This window comes from Arvicola amphibius, chromosome 4 (assembly GCF_903992535.2).
Source record: "Arvicola amphibius chromosome 4, mArvAmp1.2, whole genome shotgun sequence".
Lineage (NCBI taxonomy): Eukaryota > Metazoa > Chordata > Mammalia > Rodentia > Cricetidae > Arvicola > Arvicola amphibius.
In genome coordinates, this window is record NC_052050.1 from 77,657,175 (window position 1) to 77,677,131 (window position 19,957).

At 39.4% G+C, this 19,957-nt stretch overlaps 2 protein-coding genes across 2 annotated transcripts in view; both read right to left on the reverse strand.

The window, feature by feature from the left end:
• Gabrb2 (gamma-aminobutyric acid type A receptor subunit beta2) overlaps window positions 1-19,957 on the reverse strand; it is a 202,421-nt gene that overhangs the window by 29,468 nt on the left and 152,996 nt on the right. The window contains 3 exon segments of the mRNA XM_038326725.1: window positions 230-474; window positions 4,146-4,298; window positions 6,630-6,767. Coding sequence (XP_038182653.1) covers window positions 230-474; window positions 4,146-4,298; window positions 6,630-6,767 — 536 coding nt within the window.
• On the reverse strand, window positions 7,975-10,545 carry LOC119812227 (suppressor of cytokine signaling 6-like). Its single transcript, XM_038326724.1, is given in 2 exon segments — window positions 7,975-9,294; window positions 9,296-10,545. Coding segments are annotated over 2 exon segments (1,629 nt in total). The 5' UTR covers window positions 10,303-10,545; the 3' UTR covers window positions 7,975-8,672.

Below are 19,957 nucleotides of genomic sequence, written 5' to 3' on the forward strand. Positions count from 1 at the left end.
CCAGCTAAAAAGAGTTTGAATATCCCTATTATTAACAGAAAGTGTATCCAAGCATTTGCTGATACGTTAGGGAGTCAATTTTGCCTCTCACTGATTATCTATGTAACTGGGGAGGAGCTTACCATTTTCTTCTTCAGGCCCTGTTTCTCTGTGTTTAAGAAGTCTATCAAGCTCAGTAGCATGACTCTAAGAGCTTAAGCAATGAGAACTATTTTCCCTGTGAATGTACCTTGCTGGCATCCAGGCGCATCTTTTCATTGTTGGCATTAGCAGCTTTCTCAGCTGCTTTCTTTTGGCGCTGGGGCCCTCTCCCGAAGAAGATGTAGTTGACCAAAGCATATTCCAGAAGGGCCATGAAGACGAAGACAAAGCACCCCATCAGGTACATGTCGATGGCTTTTACATAGGGGATTTTAGGGAGCGTCTCCCTGAGGTGGGTGTTAATTGTGGTCATTGTTAGGACAGTTGTAATACCTGAAAAAAGAGGAAAAAGAAAAGAAAGAAAAAATTAGAGTCATACCTTCTCTGTTCCCTTACTGTTCTCAGAAAATCTGAAAAAGCTAGTACTATTTATTTATATATACTGATATATTTGGTGGCGATTTATCACACAGCCTAATGGCCCTCCCTGGAAATATGCATAAGTTAACCTAGAGTGAACATGAATTATTACAGGAAATTTTCTTTAACTGTATTTTTTTTACATGTAGTTATTTATGAAGTAGGGGATTGGGAATATGAATTAAATATTACGATAGGCTTATCTGTTTGGGGAAAATAAGTACAGAGAAGACCCTAGTTCCTGATGTATCAGAGGCAGGAATGTAGATTTTAGGGGTGATTGCTGAAGAATGAGTGGGTGTTTCCCAGACAACCAGAGACTGGGGATGAAAGGTTACAACAGACATCATGGTGGAAATCTTTATGTAAAAATCTTTATGTAAAGGCTGGGTCTGTGAGAGTTCACAGCTCTTTAGCAAGATTTCAAGATCTCATAGATGTACTAGAGAAGAATGGGGGTCAAATGAGGACCTGTTCAATGAACGAGAACACAAAAGGCAGCTCAGAGGCAGACAGGGGAGCATAAATATGGACACACTGAATTTAGGAAAACTATTCCGGTAGCGTTATGGGAAATAGAGGAACACAGTATAAGGCAGGGACAAAGAATACCAGTTGAAAGGTTTCCATGATAATCCCTATAAATAGTTAAAAGTGAAAGTTAAAACCTCAGAGATAGTTCTGAGATCTATGAATACATTATACAAATTAAACACAAATTAGTGCGAATATCTGGAGCTGGAAGCAGAGTGCTTCCTGTTTTTGAGCTGGACAGCTAACCACATAACACACACATATGAGACACCAGTAAATTATAGGGGTTCTTATTGGAAAGGTCACTCTGGGTCAGGCTATAATCTCTTATCCGGTTAGCAGGCATCTCTAACAGTGGTGAGCAGTTAGTCTCAAAGTTGTCACTCGAAGGTAAAATCATTGGGTGTTCAGAGTCCTCCGTATGATACAGTACAGTTTTGTAGCAAAATAACGACAAGAAACAGACGAAGGCCAGACAGAGGCTATGATTACACTGGTGGGAAGTTGGACTCTCACCATCTGATCTCAGATGTCACAAACCTTCACCTTCCAAGCTATCCTAAATCATACCTCAAAACTTCTATTTCATTTTCCAAAGACTCTCTGGTGCAGTTTTCTCATTTAGGTTTGTCTCCTTAATGGTTTTAGTAGAACCCCATGAGTACCTGCATGGATGTAAGTCTGGGCCCGTTTTACTGTGGATAAGATGTTTTCTCACAGATTTCAGATGTTCTTGATCATTTGAAACACTTTCAACTTTCTTTTACTCCTAATCATTTCTACTACAGGCTATATATTCGATATTATACATTTACTAAACCTGTCATTGCTGACTTTCATGTTAATCTGACGGTCATTTGAAAATAGTTGTGTACCTAATAATAAATGGTTCACATACAAAGATATTTTAAGCATTTCTCTTAAGCATCAATAAGTTACTTCTTTGTACAATAGATACACAACAAGATACTAGAATTTTACTTTATGAAAACAGGATGTGTTGCTTCCATTTCTTTATTCGCATTTTATGAACACTAAAACAGCACAGAGATATGATTCTATACGGACTTTATTCCAGCAGATCTCTCAATGCTTAGGGGAAATTATCACAAAACTAATAAATAGAAATTATGTCTGTAGTTAGTCTACACAAGTAATTTATGTGATTCTAAGAACACACATGACAGAGACTTAACTTATTCCTGGAGATCACTGCTCCTCTCTCCTACCTTTATCCTGGATCTATCTCAACCTAACCTAACAGCATTCAATACTACCACTATAAAAATGAAATTATACCCTATTTCTTACCTATTCAGTGTCTCTATTTCACATGGAATAAAGGGAAAGCTTTCAGCCACACCTCTGAATCACTTCACGACCCCTTAGTCTCCTGACACCTACTCTCTTTCCCTCTGACCTCTGTCTATCCTGTCCTCTGCAGGGTCCCACTCACGTTCCTGGTTTGTTCCAAACCCCCGAGCTTTTGTCAGGGCCTTAGACTGTCACCACTCAGACATTTTTCTGGATGTTTATTTTCTTAAGTCTTTTCTCCTGTAACAACTTCTGGGGGAGGTCAGCCTTGATCATGGCAACACTCCCAGGCATAGCTACACAATGTTGCTTACTTCCCCCTGTAGACTTGCCTGATGCTGTCATGTTTTGTGGCTCTTCAGTTTCTACCTTTACATTTTTTTTAAATTGGCAGGCAAAGTTTTAGGTTTCATTATGACATTTTCAAACATGATTTTTGTTACTCATTTCCCATCTTCTCCTCCAGCTCTCTGTCTCACTTTTACCTTTCCACTCTAGTACCCAACTTGATGTTTTCCTGTGCGCTCTGCTGTTCCCTGTCCTCAATACCTCTTTTGGACATCTCATGATTACATTTCCAGTTTCTCTCACACCCATGAACATACTTCTACATACAAACATTAAAAGTTAGGGTTTCCATATGATTACAACAGAGCGACATTTTTCTTTCTGAGAACATCACAATGTAATTTCCAGATTAATCTACTTTTCCTCAAATTTTATAATTTCATCTTTTTACAATTGAATAAAATTTATTTATGTATATGGACCACATTTTTGTTATCCATTCTCTTCTTAGTGGACATCAAGGCTGCTTCCATCCCCTTGCTGTTATGCCTCTTATCCATCTCTTACCACTAGAATGTAACTTTCAAAAAAGAAAAAGTGCAACTTCAGTACCTCATTGTGTCAGCACATGTTAGATGCCAAGCAAATGTTTTTTTGAATGCAAATGAATGGCTTTTCTGTGAGTGTAATCGCTGAATCAGGATCTTATGATGAAGTCAAACAAGCCCTTATTTTAAAGGGAAAAAAAATCTGTGCAAGAGGTCATACAATTTACTTTACTTGAATCTCACAAAAATGTTTATAGGATGTAATTTGTTCACATCTGCTATTATGACAGGAAACCAAAGTCAGGCATATGATGAGCAGGACTACAAAGGATGTCCCAGCATTTTGACTCTTTTGTCTCCTGACTTCTCTATGCTGCCTAAAAGTGTGAATAAACCCTCAGAAAAATTTTTGCTTATACATTTGTTATATAGCACAACTCCATGCTGGAGGTGGGATAAAAGGAAACATTTCACAGGTGAAGAAGCATGGAGACAAATTGAGCAATTATGTAAGCATTATTACATGAAATATGTTTTGATAAGACTATCAAACTGTTGAAACCAATTTCATTACTAACAGCTCTACCATTAACTAATTTTGACATGGAAGAATTTTAATTTGTGTTTAATTGATTTAATGCTGAATAAGATGATGATCATCAAAGTCTCGAGGTGAACTCCTGTAATGGGAAGAGTCCAGTCTTATCGTGTACCACAAAATTCTGGGTGAGGAAAGTTCAGGTGCTCACACACATGCACACACATGCACACACAAGTGCTCATGTGCACGCACATACAGGGAAGGAGAAAGGAAACAGGCAGAGAGGGAGATGGGGGAAAAGGATAGAAGGAAATAGGGAGGATGGAGACAGAGGACTCCGCGGTTTGCAGACGGCCTACCTAATGCAACTCGTGCAGCAGAGGCATCATAGTTAATCCAGAAGGAGACCCACGAGAGGATGGTAATCAGAATGGACGGCATGTAGGTCTGCAGGATGAAGTAGCCAATGTTTCTCTTCAGCTTAAAGCTAAGGGACAATCTGGGGTAAGAACCTAGAAAGGCAATTTGAGAACATCATCATTATCAATCAATAGTTATAGGGTACTTTCCAGTAAAGGCCCATAAAAAGTTTGTACATCTTCCCTAAATGTAATTTTGGCTACTGGTAAGGAGCATATTTTTCCTGTAGATCTAGTCTGCGATCCCAGGTGTTTTAATGAGCAGTAGGACTCAAGTGTGGAACACATTCTGTTCTTGCCAGCAGCTAAAGACTCTTTGCTCGTCCTGCTCAGCCTCATATATTACATCCAAAACATCACAGTTACATCCTCTGTAACTGTGAGGGCAGTGCTATTTAGAAGTCACTTGGTTCCCATTTTCAACTCTTACTACATTTAGCCTGTATTTTTTTTTAAAAAATATAATAATAAGACTGTAGGCTCTAATTGTAGTAAAAGCCTCTTCAGAAACCATATTAGGCATCTTCTGTCTGTGATCAGAACCTAGGCCTCTGCATGGGTTTTCACTCTGTTTCCTTTTTTTTGTTTGTTTCTTTAGCAACTTAATTGCTTGTATTATAGTCTAAAGCAGCGATTCTCAAACTGTGAGCCATGACCCCCTTAGGGGTCAAATGACCCCTTCACTGGGATCACCTATGACCATTGGAAACTGTAGATGGAGTGGCGGGGCTGCATCCCGCCACCCAGCTAGCTTTATACCTGAAATAATTACATGGAAACTGTATTCATTTAAACATTGCTTGGCCCATTAGTTTTAGCCTCTTATTGGCTAATTCTCACCTCTTGCTTTAACCCATATTTAGTAATCTGTGTAGCACCACAAGGTGGGCTTACCAGGAAGGATCTTAACCTGCGTGCGACTCAGAGAGGAGAGGCATGGCAACTGCCTGAGATGTCTGCCTGACTCTGCTTTCTTTCTCCCACAATTCTGTTCTGTCTACTCCACCTACCTAATTTTCTGTCCTATTAAAGGGCCAAGACAGTTTCTTTATTAACCAATGAAAGTAACACATAGACAGGTGACCCACCTATATCAGGAAACCACAAGCATATGCCTACATTACTATTCCAGACAGTAATAGAATTAGAGTTATGAAGTAGCAATGGAAATAGTGTTATGGTTGGAGGTCACCACATGAAAAGCGGTATTAAAGGAGCTCAGCATTAGGAATGCTGAGAACCACTAGTCGAAAGAAAGAAAGAAAGAAAGAAAGAAAGAAAGAAAGAAAGAAAGAAAGAAAGAAGTCACTCATGAAAATGTAGAGAATTGCCACTTTTAAATAAGATTTTTGGGGATATAAAGAATCAATGTCATCCTAAGGACATAGCTCTTAGTATGAACTAGGCTATCAAGAAAAAAAAAACCCAAACAACAGCCCCTACCCCTGCCCCCCTCCAGTCCAAAAAAACCCCACATTTTTGTCCTTTGATTGTAGACCTCTGGGGAGTTAACATTACAGAAAAGACATGTAGGAATACACAGCCTTGGAGAGTAAAAGGTTCACATTGTAGAAAGCAAGCAAGACAAGGAAGTCCTATCCACCTGGTTATAGGGATTTAGAAACCTCAGGCTTATAGAAAGCTTCTAGGCTGTTTTTTTTTTCACCCCTCTTAGGCTAGAGACAACTTTGCATTTTCACAAAATCACAACACAGCTTTTGCTGGAAGTGGTTTACAGCTCTACAAGTTTCTGAATCCTTAGCAGAAAGTCGATCCTCCAAATCTACAGCAATAGTTATTTATGTGCCTGTTGGATTCATTTCAACAAGAAGAAACACCAAGAGGAATATTCCAGCAAGCTTATTACTTTCACCAAAGAAGTTTCTAGCAAATGAATGCTTTCCTGCATCCTTTGCACGTGAGCTCATGCGGCCACCCACAACATCTCAGAAGTGATAAGGGGACCCAGGTCACCTCAACATTTGGAAGACCTTAGCACAAAGAATAGGTGGAGCTAATGAAAATCCCATGCTCTAAGAAAAATGTGGCCTTCTAGGCTACTGAGTTTAAAGGATGCCATGCTACAGTGATAGGTGCTGAATGACCTGCCCTTGGCAAACCATAATAACTGACAAAAAATGTGATAAAAAACCCACGTATGTCTGACCCAGATCCTAATTCCTCTGCCTTTCCTTGTCTATGGAATATGAGAAAAGAGGAGAAGGGCTGAGCTCTGCTTGAAATTGCCTTCCAGAAAATACCTGTGTGTTTCTGAATGTTACTATGGGACCTCTTGGGAAATAGGAGCTCTAGCATGGCTTCTATAGTGTTGGTTCTTAGGAAACAGTCCCAAGAAAAGAAATCCTTAAAAAAATGTGCTGAAGTTTCCTTTGCTGAAGCCCCTCCCCCCCGCCCACTACAAACCTGTAGAGAAGACCACCTTCTTGGTGATGAGCTTATAATCTACAATGGAGAACTGAGGGAGCTCGATCTTCGTCACCCCGGTGACTGCGTTATCATCACCGCGCCAGTAAAACTCAATGTCATCAGTTGTATATCCATCTGTAAGAGGAAGCACACATGACTGCACAAAACAGAAACAAAACACAGCTGTTTCTGAACACCTGTGTAGCAGCTGGGCTCTGTATTTATCAGAACCTGCAATGACAGTGCGATGTGTGAACTAGCAATCTAAGCATTTTGAAGTCTAATGAAACCTTTCAACATCACCATAAGGGATGTATCATTAGACTCACACAAGGTGTCAAAGGCTGAGGGAAAGGGTACAGAATCCTCCTTTTAGAAGCAGGAAGTGTTGCACATGGGGTTCAGATGAGATCTATGTGGTTGTGAATCTCCCTCTATCTATGAAACATGATCACATTATCACATGACCCTAGATAATGCATAAGATATGATAAAAGAAAAACATAAAGCATTCAAGTGGTTAGTTTAGTGCTGAATGATATGAGACCTCCCCCTTAATATAGAATATTCAAATTGTAACGTATTTGGTTTCATGTCAACAAAGAAGCCACCGTGAAGAAATGAGTAATTGGTTCTTCAGAATTCACATCCCACATCTCAGAAAACATCTCTTTTTTTCTCATTGAAGATTTTGGAACTCTCAAAAATGCTACTGGTTCTAGTCGTTTTGACTAGAACTGAATGGATAGTGTTCCTTAAAAATACACAGTACATTCATTTGGCAAGTGAATGCTATTATTCATTTAACAGTTTCTGGGACCCATCTGCTGCTCATCAGTAGATATTCTCAGGCATGTATAAGGGCCTACTGTTATAATGATACTTTCAATCCTTGACTCTTAACATACGAGCTTAGAAACCATGAGTTCAAGGAATAGCACATATTGGACTACAAAAATATTTGAAGAGATATATGCAACAGAATCAAGTGTATATTAATAATTAATAGATTTATCTAATGTAGCCCAAAATATGTCCCTCAAGCAAAAACATGCATTATGTCTTTACATATGGTATGTAAAGAAACATCACATTCTGTCTTTAAAAATATTTCTATATGGATAGTTGAATGTTACAATTCTGGAAACTGGTCCTTTAATTTCAAAATCAGCAAAACAAATTAGAAACTGGTGAAGTTCCTTGCCTTTGATTTGTTATTAAATAACAAACACCATAAACTACATTGAAACACAATGGTGAAGCTTTAATTGACTATATTTTATTAGAACAAGTTAATCTAGAGATCTTTTTAAATGAAGTGTCTACTTTCTTTTTTTTGGGGGGGTATATATTTGTTTACAATTTTTAATGTAAGGCCATTCATCAAAAGAGACAAATCACAAGATGAAAATGAAGGCAACAGAAAAATTCAACTTCTCACAACCAAAACAATTATCACATCCTTAAAAAATAATTTAGAAAAGTGTTGTACAGATATGTTGCAGATTTGCATTCCATTAAACAAGGTTGTGTCAATCACAATTCTGAATAAACCTTTTTAAAGTGTGAGACTTAAAAATCATTTTTCAGTGTATTTGTAGATATGTTTTATCCCACACATTTATTCAACTGGGCCATTTAACGTCATAACAATTTTTATTCTTTACATTTCATTCAACTTTATGTAGGGTTAAATACACATGAAATGTGCTTTAATGCATAAGAATCACAGTGGATAGCAGCAAAGGACTGGGGAGGGGGGTTAAGGAGAATCTGGTCATTCACATTGTGATTATTCTGCAGATTAAAGAAAGATAACTCACACTTCTAGATCCTCAAGACATCCCTTTCCAAAGAATCAAAATAAACTCAAGACACCTTGCAGACACTTCCTCACCCCTGAACAAACTGATGACTCTTTCACACATAGAAACTAAAATAGTTATGGCAGCAAAGACTTCAATGGCGATGTAAGTCTGTAAACTGTACTCCAGTCTTTTTTCTGAACCCCAAAGTGCAAGAAGCAGGGCTCCCAATCTTTCAGTAGTGCTTCTCCTGCAAATAATCCTTCATTTTGTTTGGCAAAGGCAGTTTCTGAATCAAGTCTATTCTGGTGTATTGACGTATAACAAAGCGGCACAGGTACTGCAGAGAGCGCACCTGCATGAACCGGGACACTGGATTAGTCAGTCTGACCGGGTAAGTCGCAGATCCAGGCAACCGAGACCTTGAATAACAAAATGCTCCATTTTCAGAGTCCCTGATTGAATGCTCGATTAAGTCAACTATAGACGTATGCCCTTCTACATCTGGCTGCTCATAAAAGCTGAACCTACCATTTGAGTGCTCAATTCTAGTGTGAAGTGTTTTACCATGGGAGCGAAAGCTCAGGCTTAAAAGGTAACGGTCATCAGAACTATCCCGAACAAGAAAAGAACCATCTGGCACATTTGCCAGTTTCCCCTCGGCCTCCCAGCGTGTGATGGGACCCCAGTACCACCCCTGTTTTGCAAGCTTCTTCAGCTCCTCCGTTAGACTTGTCACAACCATGGGACCACTGCTCTGCACTGAGTCATAAACTCTCGCAACCCCAGGTGCAGAGTTGGGATCGAAATTCAAATGACAGCGCACACTTTCAGCCATGTGCACATCCGGGCCTGAGATTCCTTTGGATTGGGTTATTCTGCATTGGAGGTAGCAATGGTGAGAGGGGAGGGGCATCGTTATGACCTGCTCTAGGGCTCTGCAACATGACTCCTGTGGTGCCAATCAACAAGTTGTTCACCGAAGAATCCACAAGGATCTCTGGGGCTACAACCAAGTCCTGGTCCACCTGACTGTCGTCTTCGGAGAAGGCGCTCGCCCCGGGTAGGGGCACGGCTGACACTTCCATGGGCGAGGACGTGTCCAGGCAGCAGCTGCGCGGCCCTTCCAGAGGGCACATCCCTTCTTCTAAAGGCACGGTGTACTGAAGGTAGTCCTGAGACATGAGTCCAATAACTACAGGCACGTGTTCCTCCAGATGGAGGCGCAGGTCCCCGGGTGAACCAGGGCTGCAGCGGGACTCAGGGCGTGGCTCCGGCTGCTGGTCACGCAGCTCCCTGGACTGCAGCAGCTCCCTAGGTTGCAGGTCCCGCAGCTCTTTGGGCTGCAACTCCCGCAGCTCCTTGCGCACACCATTGACTGGGCCCGGGCTGGCAGCATGCACCAGTGCCTTCACCCGCATCTCCATCTTGATGCATGTCTCCTCTGAGCTGGTGGACCTCAGCGGCCAGGGTGTGGGGCTGTAGTGGTGACTTCGCAGTGATGTGGAACGGATGGGCCGTGGGGCACGCACATCCTTGAGGCCACCAGGCGCTGAAGCTGAGGAAAAGGTATCCTCATCTGTGGGCGCAGTGCCGCCCTTGCCCTTGCCCTTCTGCTTGGCGGACAACCGCCTCTTCAAGGTGCCCATCAGGCTCTCGCTTTTGGACCTGTTCTTCCCTTTCTCATCCTCCCCGCCAATGTCGCAGCTGGCCATGTCCTTGCCATAGCAGCTCCCAAATAAAGAGTCATCTTTCACGAAGTCGCCAGCGAGGGTCTGGGGCTGAACCACCATGAACTCGGTTTCGTCTTTGCTTTTACTCAGGTTGAAAGATTTCCGGAAGGTTTTCAGACTAATTTTCTTCATTGTGACTAGCTACCTAATCCTAACCGGTCAATTTCTCTCTGGAGCAGCTATCCCCAAACATCGGCAGGGACTGTGAAGCCTCATGGATGAACTCTGCCCAGCTTCATTTAACCTCTGGAGCAATTTTCTATAGGCAAACCTTATGGAGGCATCTTCTCAGTGTAGAGTTCCTCTTCCCCAATAACTGTAGCTTGTGTCCAGTTGACAAAAATCTGACGAGCATACTACCATTCCCCATACACAAGGAAACACAAGAAGGTCACAAAGGCACGTGGTTTCTGCTCTCTGAAAAAGGGCAGCTCTTAAAAGCAACAGCGTCTCCGTGCTCAAGCAAGACCCCGCGGCCGCCGGCTCCGCTTCCTCCCCGCCGCGGCGCGACTGCCGCCCTCGGCCTTCCTCAAGCCGCTCCTCCTTCCTCCTCTTCCTCCTCCCCGAAGGGAGGGCGCGCGGCCGCGGCCCAGGCGGGAGCGGAGCCGCCGCCTCTACTTTCTTATGAAAGTAAGTTTCAAGATTTTATGTAAGGTCTAGTGGTAAAGTCAATGGCGCCATAAACAAACTCTCAGCACAGAAACCATACTCCAGTAAAATCTTCACTCCAATCCTAAGAAGTGGGGTGTCTTCCTCAAAGGACAAGGATATTTTTTAAAGGCTGTACTTCTCCTAATAGTAAGATCTCATGGTCCAAATTGGTATCTCAAATGCAATCTAATGATGGTCTGTTTTTTAATAGAAATAGCTCAGATATGAGATAGTTCAGTCTTTGATAATTTACAGTAAAAGAAAGGGCAATAGTTCCTAGAAGCCATCAAATCAGGTACCTAGAAATGTATCCAAAATTGGACTTGTCATACATAAACATGGAATGGGGTATTTATGAAACAGGAAGTCACAGTCAGTTCCCATGGGAAGAGCTTAGGAAATAGTAATTACCACCAGTAGATCGAATTCAAGGTTGCTGGACAGATTCTAGACACCATCCCTTTTACTGAGAGCCAGAGCCTCAAAAACTATGAATCTGGGCTTATCATCTTGTGAGCATAATAATCAAGATGCTTGAGAGAGGAGCTTGCTTTTGCTCTTAAGGAGCATCTTGGATAACTGTATCTTGGATGGAATGTCAAAACCTTGAGAACCACTTGGCTAACACATGAAGATGATGGTAACAATTCTAAAATAATGAATATAGTAAATATGACCTTTTCCCACCTAGGAATTCTAAAAGCAAAATAATTTCTTATATCAATCTTTACAATTATTTTATAGGGGAGTAGTATTTATTAACATTGTTTAAGCTTTGATTGCCCATATTGTGAATGAATTATCTCTATCCAAACTTGATGGAAAAACAAAAAACCCTAAGACTCTGAAAGATTACATAATGTGCTTAAAGTCCCTTATCTGCCATGTGACTGAATGAGTACTGGTTACCATTTTGCCCCAAAGACAGTATTCCCCACTGTACAACCCTGCTAGGGCACATAAAACAAGCAAAACATTACAAAGAGTCCAGTTGCCCATCTTGTAATGTAAACAAAGGGTAAACATCTTCAAAGCAAAAGAGGAGCAATGATTCCCCAAATATTTTCCATACAAAGAACTAAGGTTGAACTAATGAAGATCATTTCTACCTTTCCAATTTCCTCTCCTCCTCCCTTCTGCAGTTTTGACCATTTTCTCATTCATCACTGTGAATCATACATATCCACAGACAGAGGGATTAGAAAATGGGAGGCGTTTCAGTAATATAGTGTGGGCAATGCTTGTTACTCATCCATCTACTGGAAAAATTATTAAGAACAATATTCGCAGGTTTGACAATGTTTTCCAGGCAATACCTGCTAGAGAAAAAGCACTCAGTAAAATCATTGTGTTAATAAAATAATGATTTAATGCACTTGTTGATTTGAGTAAATAGTTATTTATAATGCTGATTTATCCAGGTATTTATGCATTATGGGGACACACACACACACACCTATTATACATCTGCCTATATACTAAATAAATACTTTCAAAATAGAGTTGTAAAATTTTATAAGAACATTTGAGGGTTGCCTAGAGGTTCTTCATCACATATTTTCCGTGTCTAGCAAAATTGCTTTACCTTTAGTTATTCTCCATTTTCTCCTTTATAAATTAGGATAACAATAAAATAATAGCTGCTTTATAGAAGTGAATTATTTTTTGAGTTTTTTATTATTTAAAGTTTTTAAATTCTTTTCAAATTTCACATGACATTTTTATCATATTTACCTTAATTCCTCATCTAAGCTCCTCCCATACCCAGCTCTGGAACTTTCTGTTGTCTTGTATTATTTTAAACTTGATAATCCATCAACTCCAATTGTTTTATTTATATATTTCTGGGTGTGGGCTCAGCTACTTGAGTGAAGCTCACCTTCTAGTAGATACACCACTAAAGAAAAGGAGACCCACCTCCCATAATTCATATAAATTCATAAACTGTACAGGAGGGATATTAACTTTTGGTAAGTTTTAAATAGTAATGATTTAAAAAGAATATAACATGCCATCTTGTGCTTTCGTGAGCAGACATAAGGGGCTGTGTGATAAAAAAAATTAGTGATTTGAACACATTTGCAGAGCTCCCCTAAAGACTTGGAAATCAAGAGGAAAGCATTTAAGGTCACTTTGATGCCCAGGGTTTTGGTATCTAACACGATGATACAGCACATTACACATATTTCTTGGCTACTGCTAGTCTTCAAAAGCCAAATCATATCATTTTTGTTAGCTCAGGCTAAAATATTCCAAGTGGAAGACAAACGCATTTTCTCATACCCTCTGTTTCTCAAGATGAAAGAACAGTCATCCCTGAATGAGCTAGGGCAGGCAAGTTAAAAAGACAGTTCGATAGACCGTGTAGGATTGACTTAAAACAGACCTAGTTTTCTCCTGACTTTGAATTTCCTCTAGAGGAAAGCTTAGCAGTCTCTCAGAGTGATTAAGAACTAAGAGGAAATAAATGCGAATGTGGATGACCTGACTTACATAGCATTCATAATGAAAATAATTAGATTTCCTTTAGAACACATCAGATGGTAGTGGTTTATTGAAGTGCTTTATTAATGTCTCACTAATCAAATTTGCCTTTTATATTTTTTAATCATAAAATTCCTAAATCTGAGTCATTACATTATTTTTGGTTGTATCACCAAAGCCTACAACCTACATGCTAAATTTAAATAGGATATGAATGCAAAAAGCATAAATTAATTGCAATTCACCTGTAAGAATGAAAATGACATGAACTCATGCCATGATTCTGATCAGAAATCATATTTATGTATGTACGTTTATAAATAAATGAATAGAAAACATGAGTTGGAGACACTTTTGTTTTCAAATATCAGTAAATAAAAGCATCACCAGAGATCTAAGTAGGATTGTCACTTTTAACTACCGATGCACAATAATTGAACAAGTCCTTACAAATGGGACGTTATTTTATTGCACAATGTGGTATTTTAAAGGCCCCTCTCTCTCTCTCTCTCTCTCTCTCTCTCTCTCTCTCTCTCTCTCTCTCTCTCTCTCTCTCTCGATTTTTTGAGACAGGGTAGGGTTTCTCTGTAGTTTTGGAACCTGTCCTGGAGTTAAGCCAGGCTGACCTTGAACTCACAGAGATCCATCTGCCTCTGCTTCCCAAGTGCTAGGATTAAAGGTGTGCGCCACCACTGCCTGGCTAGGTTTTTACTGTCAGTCTGCACATATTAAGTCAATATTCAATTTTATAATTTTACTTCATAAATAATATGAAAATATAACAAGACATTAAACCATGGAAAACAATGAGAACAAGAATAAGAGATTAATTGCTGAAAACAAAATGTATTTTTGATAGTGGTATATTAAGGTAGCTTAGTCCATTCATAATGGACTAAGTTTTATTTTCAGTGGGATTGGTAAGTCTTTGCACTGGGTTTACCTCTTACTATCATCATAATCAGCCCTCTAGTAATATCATGTTTCAACCAGTCAGCAGTGCATGAGAGTCATAGGTCAATGTTATTGGGATGTTCACAGTAGATATGGATTAAATATGAGTTTGTTTCTTAGAGAATCATATTAAGAACCATTTGACTCCCTGCCTATAAATGGCACTTTGAAAGCTTTTTGATTCAAACACTTTGTTTCTAAAAATTTAGCTTGTAACTCCCTCTTAGTACTCATTTTTGTGTGGGCACTATAGGTCTCCTAGGCACTGCTAGCAAATCTTTATTTCTGTTCTAAGAAACATTACCCTTATAATGAACTTTATGGAAAAGAGTTCCATAATCAATGCATTTGAGAATAATAGCACATTTGGGTCATTGGTTATAGTCACAAAACTTTTGACACAGTCAAGGAAAGGAAACCATGAAATAAATAATCTGTTTAATTTTACTTATCCCTATTGTAGGTTAGATTAGTCTAGCTAAAGAAAATAAGTATTTAAAAACACCCATCCACATGCAATCAGTCTGTTAAATGGTGGATGGGACAAGTGGCTCACACACTGCGGCAGAGACATATATGGCACTCTTAGTAATGACCACCAAGGCTCCAGAGAAAGCTCATGAGAAGACTTAGGAACCCTTAAGAGTAAACCTTATTCAGTAGATTAAACATCTTTTTATACAAATAAACTTCCAAGAGAGAGAAATTATTTTCAATAAAGGAAATGGAACTGCTTTGTGGAACAAAGCAGACAGATATTTCAGGGATGTAGCATGGAGAAATGGTTGCAACAAAGCAAGCACTATTCTGATGCCTGCCTAAATCAAGTGACAATAATTAGAAGCCTACAATTAGAATGGATCCAAAATACACACAGGTCTGAAAGTCGTGCAAAGGTATAAGACTGTGTAGTATCAATGCCAGAGTCATGAGGATTTTTAAGACACGGTAGTGGCTTTTCAAATTCAGTGATAAATTTTTGCTGAGACACTCTGAGTGATTTCTCTGAGTCTTTGTATCCCATTCCTCACTCTGATCTTTAGATGAATTGCTAGACATAAGTGTTCTGCTGTAAAACCATCTCTGGACCTCAAGCAGTTCAAAATAATTGGATGAAAGAAGGTCAGGCTTGAGTCTGTAGTGTTTGTTTGGAAAGCATACTGTTAGGTCATGGCCCAACATTCATTTGTGCATCAAAGATAATGTGTGTGTGTGTGTGTGTGTGTGTGCACGTGTGTGTTGGTGTGTGTGTTTGTGAGAGAGAGAGAGAACCATTTATAAAATTCAAGTTTTATGAAGTATGAGACTGTAAAATCACATTCAAATAAAATGTCAAATGGTGGACTTTAAAATGCATTTCCCCTGGCAAAACAGTAATTATTTTTTATCTCCATATGGGAGCAGAGTGGTTTTGTGATGATTTATGGAAATTTAACTATAGTGCATATTTTGAATGTTTGCATTGTGTTTGGAGAGATGAAGTTATTAATGCAATGGTTCAGATCTCAAAACATAATAAACAAAAAGAGCCTCAGTCATCAATAATAGTAGCTGTGCATTTGGAAACCTTATGGATAAAGCCTTAAGCTTTTTATATGGACATGGGATGACAGTAGGTTGAAACTGGTTCTAAATATCAGGATTCTTCCTGTGATAGAGAAGAATATTTGTCCAAATGCATAAGCTCCCAGGCACAAAATAATACAGAAGATTCAGAAAAGTTTTGGCTTAAAAAAAATAGGACAGTGGTTTTCAAACTTCATGTGTATAGAAATCATCCAGCAATCTTGTTAAAATGCAGACTTGATTTAGATATGAAGCCTGAGATTCTGCTGCTCTATCAAAGCCCATGGGGAGCTGATGCTGTTTGTCCAAATATCATCCTTAATATAGCAAGGGATTAAAGGATTCTGCAGCGTGAAATTTCTTTCCTCTGCCAGAGAGTCAGGTAAGGAATGCCTTGGATCGAGCAAGACGGACTAAGGAAAAAGATCTCTTGAAAACAAAAGTTTTATTGAATCCAAAATTAAAGTACTTTTTCCTGTTTTATGAGAGATACTAGAAAACATTTATTATATACTGCCTGGGGACCTGGCTTCGTTTAACCATCTACAACTTATCAATAAGTAATACTGCAGAGAGCAGGAAAGGGATCTGTGTACAAAACTCTAGCACAAGTTGTACCCATGCCACATTTATTCTTATGTTTAGTTTTTAAAAGATCAAGAAAACTCCATCCTCTCATTAGTGGAAAACATCTCTATCTATATTTAACAGCAAGTCAATCAGCAACCTTTCAAGTTTTTCCTATTTCTCCAATTTATGACACACAAATTATTACTATTTCTTTGTTTAAAATTGGCAAAAGCCAGGCATAATGATATAGTTATGTAATCTCAGCACTTTAGAGGTCAACTCTCAAGATTCTGTGTTGGAAACTAGCCTGGGCTACATAATGACGCTTTGTTTTAAATATAACATAAATAGAATAAATGAAGACAAAATGTAAAAGAATAGTAAGGAAAAATAGTTTACAAAGACAAGTTGATGGTGTTTTGATTGTTGTTTTGCAAGACCAGGTCCTTTATGTAGCCCTGGCTGTCCTAGATCTCACACTGTAGACCTGGCTGACCTCGAACTCATGGAGATCTGCCTGCTGCTACACCCTAAATGCTAGAATTAAAGGCATGGACAGCCATCACCCAGTTTGATAGCACTTTAACCAAACGATAAGAAAGGTAAAAATAGAGAAAATATTTGGGCCATCTTTCCATGTGGTCCAAATCTGAATGAAAACCTATCAGTCACATGTTGAAAACTGACATTCCGTGCTTCTACCTGTTATCTCATCTTGTATTAGCATTCTGCCTCTTGCAAATTCCTCACCACTGGCCTGTTCTCTTTGTGAATTACGAGGGGCTCTTTTACCTTCAAGTCCTGTTTCAAAGTGACCTTAATTATTTGAAGTATTTCCCCCTTCACATCTAGTATCCTGGTGTCAGCACTCTTGAAGGGCCCATCACAATGCCCCTCTTTTCCCAGAATGTTCATTCATTTTACTTCAGTTGAGATCCTTGCCTCTTCCCATCCCTGCAGCTTTCTCTGAAAGCACTCTAGTTGAGTGTCTGCCATTATACTTCTCATGGCCAAGCCTGAATTAGAGGATTTGTGGATGTGCCGGTCTTAGTGACAAGATTATCAAGAGGCATGGCTGGCTCTGTGGCTTTCTTTCTCTTTTGTGCAGGTCTTCTCTTGAGCCAGTGCTTGTCCTACTCAGGCGAACTGAATTGTCAATGTGGTACTAACCCCTCCACCTGTACTCATCAAATCCCCTCTGTAAGCATAGTGAAGCCCAGAAGCCATTTGCCGAGCAGTAAAAGCACAAGTCTGAGCATCATAAGTGGCTTGAGATGTGCAAGACCTATCCCGCAAGCTCAAAGTCATTAAAAGAATGCCAAGGCTTCTAGTACCAGTCCAAAGAAGCAATTTATCAAGTTGTAGCCAATGTCCCTGGGTTTAGTCAAACTTCCAGATGCTCTGGGTTTTTTTTTTAATAGGTATTGTCATTCCTAGAGTGAGCCAAAGTTTCCTTTGAAGGACCTCAGAACTCTAGTAATGATTTCCTCTGGGTTGATAGATTTGGGAACCAATCTGCCACACAAGTCTCCAGAGGGATCCAATACCTGCAGTTCAAATACAATAATGCTCCCTTGTGAGAGGTGGAGGCAGTCACACAGAAGAGCGTGCTAACTCAAAAGTGGTAATGGAAGATGGTTAAATTAACAAGGCCAATTGAATGGCCAAGGCGATTTGCACAGCTGTGCAATAAAATGCCGTCAACTGTGACATCAACCCATCTGCTTCCTAATAAGAGGTGACAAAGGAAGTAAAGGCTCTGACATGGATCTTTCCATCTTAACCCAGTCTTTTGCATATCCTTACTGGATACAAGGTGAGCTGAGGATGGCTCATACAAATGGTGGTAGGCAGGAAACCCCTACTGAGGGGTGTTTGGTCTCTAATACATTAGGGTAGAGCTTAACTAACAACGCTCTTCCTACAAGTCATATATGAGCCCCTTTTTGTATTTGCATATTATTTTAAAGGTATTCGATATATTTAATATAAATTATCTGGCACAGACTCTACTTCCTTTACTCAGCTGTGAGATCTTAGCGTACACAGTCCTTACATTCTTGAAGTGGAATGAAAGATGACAAATATCAGATATTTAGTAAACATTTACTGAGACAGACCAGATTTATGTGCTGTAAGAGGGTTTATGTACATAGCAGAAGGGAGGACTTAGAACGGATGGCTTATATGCCACTCTTGTTGACAGATACGTGCAGTTAAATATGGTATTGCTCGTTTGTCTGGGGAGATGGGAAGAATTCTCTGAAATGAGCCAGAGCTGGGACTTTATAGAACAGCCACTGGCTTATGTGATTAAAGCATTTTTTTTTCTGTAAAGCCCAGTGCATCCTAAGCATTGTCTCTCTCAGTCTTTAACAAATCCTCTGACACAAAAGTGCTTTTCCTTATTTTATAGATAAAGAACCTGTAATTTAAAGAGGCTAGGTTACTTGCCCTAGTTTCAGAAATGGGAATTGAACTCAATCCTGTCTAATATTGGTAAAGAACCCCTTGGTCGATATAACTACCACCACACATTATGGTACAAAACAATATGTCTGAATTATTGAGACACTCTATGGGGCTCCATCTTTACATTTTAGAGCACAGTTTGGCTTATTTTACTGGAATACAGAGTCAACTGAGGACACTCATATTTAAATATTCTCATTGTAGCCACTCCATTTTGCAATGTGAATTCAAAGCTCTTGCCATAAAGAGGTAGACTATGTCTCTGAACCCCAAATATGTGCTGTTTTATGTTTTAATGAGCAGTATTGTTAACACTGTCCCAGCTTGGGTCTAGAAAACTTTGTAGTTATGATTACTCTTCAGGTTTCCGGTTGCCACCATGGAAATAGGCCTTGAACAGCCTGCTGGATAACATGGGGAAGAGGCACACTTTCCTTTATCATGGAATCAGACAGCAAGTCTGCAGAACAACAGCATGCTTGGCTGTAGCTAAAAGGAGCCAAACTTGGCTTAACTCAACAGAACCTCCCAGCTAATTTGTAGTCTTTCAAAGAATAACAAAGATTGCTTTTGTTTCAATCCACCGAGTTTTAGGCTAGCTTGTAAGTAGCAGAAACAAAGAGAGAACAGCGAATCCTATCTATAACTAAAAGTAATCTTTCTTCCCTGCTTGGAGATGTATGGCATATACATCGCCTTCCAGGATGGCATTCACAGCCGTATCTGAGCGTTGCTTTAGAGAGTCTGCAACTGCTTCCATGAATCCTAGAGGCTGGACCAACCAAAACGCCAACCAGAACACCATCTGAAAAACACATTATTGTTCTTAAACAACAATCCTCAGGTTTTGGTTTCTGAACTCCTACATTCTGAAAATCTACTGAAGACTCTAAAAATATATCTGTGTGGGTTAAAGTTATTGAGATTTACCATGATATATATATATATATATATATATATATAATTAAAATTTATATATATTTATATATATAAAAACAATAAATATATATATGTGTGTATATATATATGTATATAAATATATTGTTTTTTGTCATTAATTATTTGAAACCAACTGTGGTTGTCCAGTTTC